The sequence below is a fragment of the Vicia villosa genome, linkage group LG2 (genome assembly GCF_029867415.1).
Source record: "Vicia villosa cultivar HV-30 ecotype Madison, WI linkage group LG2, Vvil1.0, whole genome shotgun sequence".
Taxonomy (NCBI): Eukaryota; Viridiplantae; Streptophyta; class Magnoliopsida; order Fabales; family Fabaceae; genus Vicia; species Vicia villosa.
Window position 1 is genome coordinate 229,084,138 of NC_081181.1, and position 10,614 is coordinate 229,094,751.

Here is a 10,614-nt window from a genome sequence, read left to right on the forward strand (position 1 = left end):
ATTTGTGAGGGAGCATGGTGTGCATGCGTGATCTGGAGCGTTGGATGAGTCATAAATGAGATCAGATGGTCCAGATGGTGAGGGAACATCACTTATGACACGCCTGCAAAACACTGAAACCCAGGGTTATATTCAAAAAAAACGCGCGCGTCAGAACCAATAGGTGGGTGACACGTCTTCGTCTTCAACCTTCAGACAAGACTTTTAATAGCGCTTTCTTACCAAAAGCGCTGTAATTGGTTACTTACTAAACCTGCAAAATAGCGAATAGGGTCAAACGTACACATAAACTTGGCGCGACCTATCAGTTCAATTCGTTTGGTCCATGCGAATTCAATGGTACTAATTAGAACCTCTAATTTTGCCTAATTTGGAAAGCCCTAATTTTGAAGCTATGAACCCTAAAATGGTGATTTCGTTTGTACGTGTCCAAACTTCAATTAAGTTTCCAGAAATGATCTACACCTCAAACCAAACTCAATAGTATGTCTACATCTTGTTAAACGTGTGTGAATAATCAGATACGAATTGATTTTAGTTTGAACAAATTTTGACCTGTGTAGCTCGATTCAGTGAGCTTCAAGGCTTGTAATTGATTGAGATAGTTTCAGTGATGTTCAAGGAAGGTGTTTGAGTGTTTAGTTTGAATGGAAAGTGACTTAAATTTGGAATTCGAATTTCAAAATTCTTTGAATATTTTAAGAGATTACAAGTGTGTTACAAGCAAGAGTTTTGCTCTCTATCTCTGTCTCTATTGTTACTGAAGTGCTATAGCCTATTTATAAGCATTAGAGTGCTTAGAAACTAAGCCAAAAGCATTGATGAGTTTTTTTGGAATCTTGACTTTTTCAACATTGGTAGCTTTGTCTTTAAGCCACCATGGCTTGATTTTCTTCTTCTCCTCTGCTGTACTTTGCTTTGGGACAGAGTTGAATGAGTCTTGCTTGGAATACAAGCTATTCTTTATCCATTTCATTTTCTTTTTAATTTTAATCTTAAAGTAAGATAAAATTATGCCAAAAATAGATAAAAAATGATGTGGGCTTAGTCTTGGTCGTGGGAGGCCCATATCATCATGGAAATGATGTTTGAATGCTGAAAACTTGGCCCCATTTGGAAAAAATGCAATTTTGAACAATGTTGGTTTCATGCATTTTCCCAAAATTTAGCCAACTTCAACAAGGTGTAAATCCTTCAATTTTTGTCATATGAAGGAGATCTTGCACTTTTTAGAAACCTCAAAGAGTCCTCTAACCAATGTCTTTGGTCTCATGTCAAAATGATTTTTGAAGCTCCTTGTGTGTCCTTTTGAAAAAAGTGTCTTTTTGTTGACTTTGAAAATGACCTGTAATGTCTTTGATCATATTTTTCAAATGGTGAATCCAACGACCATGGGATCAATGGCATTTGAAAGATAATTGAATTTCCTTCAAAACAAGCTTTGGTTTGAATTTTTTGGATGAAGGATGAGAGAGTTATGATCAGTCAAAGTTGAGTTGACTTTTCAGGCAAAAAACCCTAATTTTGAATCTTAGGGTTTTGTTGATTTTTGATCTTTCCTTGATGAATTATGATCATCCAATGATCAAATGATGAATCCTTTGACAAAATATGGACTTTGACAAAAAATTTCATTTTTGACTGTCTGTTGACTTTTTTGGTCAAACGGGTCGTCTGTTGACTGTTTGAGCTGCTGACGGTGCGTCTGAGTGAATTGAAGTTTGAAAATTTGTATGATGGTACTTTGAGATATATGGATGTGTATGAAATCCATTTGAGCTCTCAAAAACTTGTTGCCCCTGTAAAAACAAGAAAAACCCTGATTAGGGACTGTTTGTGTAGGAGACAGTTAAGCGTACCTGATTTTTGTGCAGTGCTGAGTTTCTGCTAATCGCGTGATATTCAGAAGACTTCTAACACAAAAATCTTGGAAATTTGAATTGTGAAAGATTGATTTGATTGATGGTACAAAACACTGAGAATTGTACTGCCAGCAGTTTGGCTGTCAACTGACTGTTCAGGTATTGAAGCAGCAGTTAGAGTGAAAAATCAACAGTCAAAGTTAATTTTCTTTTTTGTTGTTTTTGTTTTATGTTTTATGTGAAAAATGAAAGTTTATTTACATGACTTGTTAGAAAAACACAGACATAATAAATAACTAATATTTACGGTATGCGGGCAAAATTACCGATAATAACCCTGAAAATCATTTAATGCACAGAAATAGGAATATTTGACTGGCAGAAAACACACAAAATATTATCTTAGTAATTAAGCAATATTATGACAAATAGTACAACATTTAATACTGACAGTACAAATATCACATACTATATTGAACAGTACGACGAATAAACGGTACATTTAAGAAATAAGAAATACGGCAAATTTTAAGAATGACGATTAATGACCCATGCTATGAATAATAACATGTAGATGATTGGGAGCATAACCATTGCAGGTCCACACTCTTCAGGACTGTGCAGGCAGAAGAAAGTCATGATCACCGTAGCAATGGTGATGACTGTAAGAAACAGTGTCTCTATCCACTTTGCCATTCTTGTTAGGGAAGAAGAGAAAATAGATATGAGGTAGGAATTTGAAAGATGAGTTGGAATTTGATGTGAGATTTTATGGAAGAAAATGAGAGGTATTTATAGAATGGAAAGAAGGAAAGAGACGTTGGGGAATGATGTGATTCCGTACAAAAGGAAAATTTGAGTGGAAGTAAGATTTGAAAGAAAGTATATGATAGTGTTGGAAAAAGGAGAGATTTGATTTTTGAAAAAGAGATTTGAAAAGATTTTTGCAAATAATGGAATATAGTACAATAATTAGTGGGAAACAAAAGATAATAATAATCTACTTGTTACCAGTACAGTCTGAGTTTCCTGATTCTGCGCCTGCAAAAAGATTTAACTTTGTACCAATTGTGTCAGTACCATTTATCTGTAAATAAATAAATAGCATGTGTGAAGTAATACACAGTATTTGGTGTTTGCGTAAGAATAAATTCAACTGCAAGCCAAATTACTGTATAAGAAAGATTCTAAAAACTAAGTATTTCATATGTCAGGATATTTGTTGAAATAAAAATCCATGATTATATGAGACCCTTAATTTTCAGATTGGAGTTTTCTTGAAAAATATGTGGGCAAATTTTGGGGTATAACAGTAGCATACCATTATAGGAAACTGTCTTCTGGTCATTCGGAAGGGCCATGGTGATTGAGTCGGAGTTATATCCATTCGTGCAATGTATACAATACCACCAATGTTCTTTCCAGAAATAATTTTTGCTTCTATAACATGATCGGCTAGTTTGGTAACAATGAGACGTGTTCCATTGCAAAGCCCTTCTGCTTGGTCAATATTCCTGAGCAGCATTATTGGTGTACCGATCTTCAATTTGATTTTATGATTGGGGACACCGGAAGTTTGCAAGGCATTCAAAAATTCTGGAGTTAAAACATCAAAAGATTCATTGCCGTCACCGTCTGTTGTATCAACTGAATCCGAGCTTAAATACTCTTTCTCTTGACCTGCAGGTTGACAATGTTATTTGTTTTCGTAAATAACATTGGGCATGAAAAAATAAAATACACAACGAAATATTATAAAAAAATGTTGATTACCGGGAACAAATTCTAAAATATACTGATTGATTTGATCAACAGTCTCTATGGTTCCAGCTAATATTGCCCTTGACTGTAGAAAATCCACATTATTGTAGTTAACGGCAAAATTTGGATAGGTGTTTTCAAATATTGCCTTGAGGGGATCATCAAAATCAGAGATCAACAGATCTTTAGGAACGTCGATCTCTGCGTAACCATCATTTGGTTCTGATATCTTCCCATCTCCAACAGTTAAAATCCAATCTGAGAAATGTCTTAACTCTGCAGAACTGGTGGATTTTGCCGACTGCTGTAGTCGCATATTCTTTGTGAGTTTCAAAACCTTGCAGTGATCCCATATGTATGATGAATTTATTGTAGCATGAACTATATCCGAGCGGCTGCCTCTTGGAATAACTGGAAGAATTTGCCTGAAATCACCGCCAAAGACTATTACCTTACCTCCAAATATTTTATTTGATGCTTTGGATCCACCCATGATATCCTTCATAGTTTTATCCAATGCCTCAAAACAAAACTTGTGACACATTGGAGCCTCGTCCCAGATTATCAACTTTGATAGTTTTAGTAGATCACCTCTATCGCTCCCTTTGTTTATGTCGCATGTGGAAGATTCAAGCGTGGGAATTGGAATTTTGAATTTAGAATGCGCCGTCCGGCCACCTGGAAGTAATAGGGAGGCAATTCCAGAAGAAGCAACTGTCAGACATATTTGTTTCTTTGATCTTATATAAGAAGCTAGTGTTCTCCACATATAGGTTTTGCCTGTACCGCCGTAACCATAAAGAAAGAACACGCCTCCATTCTGGTTATTCACGGCCATCATGATTTGCTTAAATACATCCCTTTGTTCATCTGTTGGTAATTAGAAGATTATTCTTAAACAATCATAATATACTATGCTATGCTATTGTTAATTTGGTTTTACATTTATAACAAATTTCAAATAGACAGTGAAGAAACCTGTGAGATTCTGATACAGCATGTTAAATTCTTGAAGTTGTTCATCTGGATTGTAGTTCCGCTCTTCGTAAATAAGCTTGTTGCCAAATTCTTCGGGGACATATCCTTGTGGTTTTGGCATCCCAGGAAAGTCGCTCAGGCTCTTACGGTTACGTTGTAGTAGCTTTTCTATCTCAATCAATGTCAGATTGTATATTTCTTGTTCTGATAACCTCAAACCTATTTAACAGAAGTTTGCAATAGAATTATTTAAAAAATGAAGTTAATGAAGTTGACATCTAATTCTTTTATTCATTAACATGTTACCTCTGTTGTTGGCAATAGTCTGTTGAGAGTAAAGAATTCCATCAGATAGAAGATGCCTTGTTTTGCTCCATACATGCCTTGGTCTGTTAATGCTACTTGACAGCAACATGTGGACAAAAAGCAATCTTAAATAGTGGCCAGAACCCCACTGAAATGCCTCTGAAATAGCAGCTATAAATTCACGATCATCCCCAATAAAGCCCATTGCAAAACATGCATCACGGAAAGTATCGTATTTGACGTTGTTAACTATTTTCAGTTCTGAATAATTTCGAGGGCCCTTCACATGTGTAAGCATCATTCTGAGAAAGTACAATTCTCCTGTAGTTGGAGGAACCCAAATTAACCTGCCAATTGTGTAACCCTTCTGCCTGGGCTTCCACTCTCTTTTCTTTTTGACATATACAAACTTTGAAACAAAATTGCTATAAGTTAACTGTTGAGCTTCGGTGTATTTCTGATTAGCTTCAAACCATGCCGTAAACATCGATTCAGTTACACTTGGTTTCTCAAGGACATTGGAAACATTGCTGATGTCAGTATAGTAGACTGAATGTTGACCTTCGCAATGGAAGTGTAATCTTTCGACAGCTGGTTTCCTTCCATGAATGGGGAAACCATAAATCCTCCAGGATGCTTCGCTTGGAGAAACATACCTGCAGTCAATATACTGCTTGATTTCATCAATATCTTGACGCTCAATAGGACATCCATTTTCATTCATAACAATTGCAGCTGTTATTCGATCATAGCCTTTGTTGATGTATTTAAACAAATATTTTATGGATGTGCTTTGATTGCACCATTCCATATTAATATGAGTTCTGAACTTCATCAACAATTTTGCATTGTAAGGAACAACAAATCTATTGTCAACCTCTATACCATTCCTAATGACAGTGTGATCGTTGTCCCTTCTTCTGTAAACCGGATAACCATCTTGATCGACAACTGTCTCAGCCCGAAAGTCTTTAGGAAAGTATTTGGAACATTTACCATCCTTCATACATTGCAAAGACCGGTTTGCGTTTCCGCAAGGTCCGTGTATCATGTGACTTTTTACCAAATTATATAAGTCTTCGTCGGTGTCCTTGTTCGGAATTTCGGCAGATATAATACGGTCAATATCAACAGGTGTTAGATATTTGCTGGATGGATGTAGAAATATCAAAATATGAGCGTGGGGAAGGCCTCTCTTCTGAAACTCAATTGTGTACATATCTACAACAGAAAAAAAAAGTATGAATAATGATGGTTAAGAATCAAATTAATGTATGATCAGTTTTGAAATGAATCAATACTTACACGCAAGAACTTTCCCCATACAACCTTTTTTAGTCAAATCTGACAGTAACTCATCGAATTTCATCTTAAATATTCTCGTTATGAGGTCCGGCCGATCTGCTGGTGTCAAATTATTAGAAGCAAGTACACGTTTCAATTCCGGCCAGTTTGGATTACACGTAAACGTTATGAATAGATCGGGAAATCCAACATAACTACATATTCCCATTCCATCAAAGTAAAGTTGATCCATGTATCTGCGACTACCAACATAGGACGATGGAAGGACAACTCTTTTCCCTGTGTTTGCACCATCGGTATGTCCATTGGTTCTGATATCTGCTAGATAGTTATACTTTCCAACTCTAAGTTTAGATTGATTTTTTCTTAACCATCGAAGTCTCTCAGATTCCATCATTGTATAACCATCAACCAAGAACTGTTGAAATAACCTTCTTGATCTGAGAACTGTTTGGGCCTCATTCTTTCTGGCTTGAATACGAAATGCAAACCACTCTCTAATTGTGAGCCTATTTCTTTTAGTTTCTTGCTCCCACGGAACATCCTCATTGTCGGCTACTCCAGTTATTGATTCTGAGTTACGTCTATTGTTGGAATCTTGATTACGGTGTCTAATGTTCGGCCTGTAACCATCTTCGCCACAAGGGAAAAGCAATGGATATTGAAATCCCAAATATGATGTATGATATTCATCTATTCTTTGAAGTTGTCCACTCTGTTTGTGCATTATTATGTCCCTTTTCTCAGCAGTGTCAACATCACCAACAATTAGAGCAGCAACTTCAGAAACAGTTGGTTGATTATAAATTCTCCCATCGGTGCGTCGCTCGGAAATAAGACGGAGCTTTAGGTCAGAAACATTGCCTTCGGAAAGTATATCCCTTGCCATCTTAAAACTCTGGGCATGAACATTGTGTTGATATAACATAGAAGAGAGTTTTTTCACTATGTCAAGATCTATTCCTTCTTTTGTCCTGCAAAGAATGAAAACTCAAAAATGGTATATGGTCCATATCGCATAAAAAAGAGCATATTATTATACACGAAGTAATAAATAAACATACTTGAATCCGTTTACTCTATGTTGTATTTCATGTTCAGTATCATATATATAGAGTTGTGCAAATCGGGGATTTTGTCCTGGCAATGGTAACATGCTACCTATACGATGACATGATTGTCCTTGAATTCGGTAATTCGGAGGACCTCTACCATTATTAAAACGGTTGTCCATTTTAGCACCCGGAGACGTAAATGCAAACATCATGTTGAAAAGACGTATTTGTTGTTGAAATAGTTTTGATTCAGGGTTTGTTTGGTCAAACAGCAGTTTCTGTAACACCGGTGGAGGTTCTCTCAATAAAGGAATTTGAACTTTACCATCACCGCAACACATTGTGAACTTAGGACTTAATGTTTGCCGACACTTGGTCTTCCTTTCTAAATACCACATGTTTGCACCACATTTTGGACATTCAAACACTGGATCACCTATGTCGTAAAAATCTCCTAAATGAATGCACAGCTAAGTTAACAAATGAGAGGATGTTTAACAATATAAATTTACTGACAATTATTACATTATTGTTACAAAACCTGATGGTAGTGCATTGACCATTACAGCTTGATTGTCCATATCTTCTTCATCTTCGTCCATAACCATGCTGTCATCTGAACTCCAACCTATGGAAATTGATACATGCAAATTAATTAGAAATTTGTTAAGTGTTTAAATTAATTGAGAATGTACATTACCATAAATAAACCATACTCTCTGACGAATCATCATGCATATTATCCTCTTCGTTGTCATCTTCAAAAAGTTCATTGATTTCAGTAGTATGTAATGGAGAGTTTTTTGAAGATGTAGAACCACATTCACCAACAACGTTATCAAATCTATTATTTAAATTCGTCCCTCTCATATTGATGTTTCTCATTGTAACAACTCTTGGACGTTTTTTATTCAACGAATTTGCAAGATTACTGATCACTGAGGAAGCATGAGTTTTCTGCAAATTTGTTATAACCGAATTGCTGGAACTTGGAATATTCTGAGAGATGGTAGAAAATGGAATTCTTGCATGAGCATTATCATGACTACTAATTGGGGTAGTCTTGCCTACATTCTCCTTCTGCAGTCCATTCAATTTCTTTGCTCTCTTGGATTGAAGTTGACGTTTACGATGAAGTCTTGCTTCTGCTGATCTTTTTTTGCTTAACACACTGCTAAACCATTTATCTTCAAGAGCCTTTTGATTCAGATCATCCATATTTCTGGTTTTTTGGTTTGATTATACAGATTTTCGGACAAATATATGGTGGGAACATAAGGCCATAATATATGTATGTTTAAGTTATGTGGATATGTAATAATTACAGTAGGAGTTGATATTAGCAATGATGACTTTGTTTGGTCATTTACTTTAGTCTGCACGCTTAGCATAGTCATAAATTAATCTCTCTCATACACAATTTAGTTTTGAAATTGTAATGATTATCATTCTTGGCATTACACGTTAAGTGTCATTAAACATCCAAGGCATGATAGAAAGCAATGATAATTGTTTATGTGTGAAACAAACTTACATTGTGTAGTTTCCAAAGCATGTCATAACTGAAATGAGTGAGTAAGTGGCTTGAGTAAAAAAATGGAGTTCTAGAAAATATTTCATGAATAAATAAAAACTATTATAAGTTCAGTTTCAAAAATAATGGAATAGCAAAAGTTATATTGGTTGATGTGCAGAGCTGTTTTTGAAAATATTAATAGGATCATAATTTAGTAATTCATACAATATTTAAAATTTTAATAAATATGCAAGATCAAAACATGGTTCAAATTAAACTTGTAAAATTTAGTTATTATGATTTTGTAAATAAAATATATAGATTCTCACCTGCAGCATATATTAGAATCATATTATGTAAACTAATATGATTAAGTAAAAGTAGAATTGGATTGGGCATAAATGTAAAAATATCTAACATCTATCTTGTATAATAGTGATAAAGAAAATAAGATATAATTTTGAATCAATACAACCCACAATTATGTCATAACACTAAATTCAGAATATGCAAGATCAAAACATGGTTCAAATTAAACTTGTAAAATTTAGTTATTATGATTTTGTAAATAAAATATATAGATTCTCACCTGCAGCATATATTAGAATCATATTATGTAAACTAATATGATTAAGTAAAAGTAGAATTGGATTGGGCATAAATGTAAAGATATCTAACATCTATCTTGTATAATAGTGATAAAGAAAATAAGATATAATTTTGAATCAATACAACCCACAATTATGTCATAACACTAAATTCAGAATAAGACATTGATTAAAATTGAACAAAATAATTCCATGGGAATCTCAAATTGAAATTAAATAAAATGCTTGAATACAAATACTACATGTTGTCCAAGAGTGAAAGCTTTGTTGGTAGAAAATGCAGTACCACAAAGTAAATAAAACAATACATCCCATAAATTTAACAACCAAAAAACATTAACCATAGGATTATATGTTCCAACAGATTTGTGATAGCATCCATAAAATACAAAAGTTGATGAAGTCTTCAAGCATTTGGTTCAATCTTCACTTTTTTGGGTGGCTTGGTTCCTGAATATTGTGTAAGTCCTAAAAGCTGACAATCCGATTCTTCAGCATTAACACCATGAGAAACACTCTTTGATGGGGTATTGGCCAAACTCTTGTCAGGATCATTTTCTCCAAATGCAGATAAGGACTCCTTCGAATGTAGTAAACAGATTTATTAAAATATGTAAGAAAATACATGTTTTGCATGAAAGCATTGCAATTAACAAATAACATACCATGGAAGTATCAACATGATCAGCAACAGCATTTTGAATGGGAGGAAGACTATGAGCCTGTATTAGACAATAGGATATTATTAATATAGTTGGATTTCAGTTAATTTAAGATATTCAAGCGGATTACTATAAACTGAAAAACCTCATCAGCAATATAATCCTTTTCAATTTGACTGACAAATTCTTCATCATAAGAAAACTTCCAAACAGATGCTTGCCCAAATGTTGGTTGTACTTTAGCTCTCAAAGCCATTTTCTTCTCCAACAACATGTCAAGCTCGTCAGGATAAACCATGGGATCATCTTCACCATTCTAAAGTTGAAAAAGAATGTTAGAAACCATATATTATACTATTTTACAAAGAAACTAAATTATTAACAAACCTCTAACATTGATTTATGCATGCTATCAGCAGATTGTCCTATAATCTGCTCACAGTCGGCATCCCAAAATACAAACCGGAACTTTGATTCACCGTCATAAACATATATATCAACTTTGTACCTATTACATAATTACAAACAGGTATAATTGAGTGATCTTAGACAAAAAGGATT

At 34.5% G+C, this 10,614-nt stretch overlaps 2 protein-coding genes and 1 long non-coding RNA gene across 3 annotated transcripts in view; all 3 read right to left on the reverse strand.

Moving 5' to 3' along the window:
- Positions 1–4,128, reverse strand: part of LOC131651542 (uncharacterized) — a 7,253-nt gene extending 3,125 nt beyond the window's left edge. The window contains exons 1-2 of the mRNA XM_058921199.1: positions 3,636–4,128; positions 3,184–3,542 (exon numbers count right to left, since the gene is read on the reverse strand). Of these exons, the coding sequence (XP_058777182.1) occupies positions 3,184–3,542; positions 3,636–4,128 (852 nt within the window). The remainder of the gene's footprint in view (positions 1–3,183; positions 3,543–3,635) is intronic.
- Positions 4,129–4,551: 423 nt separating this feature from the next.
- On the reverse strand, positions 4,552–8,005 carry LOC131651543 (uncharacterized). The gene is made up of 6 exons (XM_058921202.1): positions 7,984–8,005; positions 7,809–7,895; positions 7,277–7,721; positions 6,213–7,186; positions 4,908–6,128; positions 4,552–4,820 (listed from the first exon to the last, which is right to left on the reverse strand). The coding sequence occupies exons 1-6, from the start codon at positions 8,003–8,005 to the stop codon at positions 4,552–4,554; spliced, it is 3,018 nt and encodes a 1,005-aa protein (XP_058777185.1).
- A 1,704-nt stretch (positions 8,006–9,709) lies between these two features.
- Positions 9,710–10,285, reverse strand: LOC131648423 (uncharacterized). Its single transcript, XR_009298147.1, has 3 exons — positions 10,199–10,285; positions 10,057–10,113; positions 9,710–9,971 (listed from the first exon to the last, which is right to left on the reverse strand). It is a non-coding gene; the product is annotated as an uncharacterized LOC131648423 (long non-coding RNA).
- Positions 10,286–10,614: the final 329 nt, after the last annotated feature.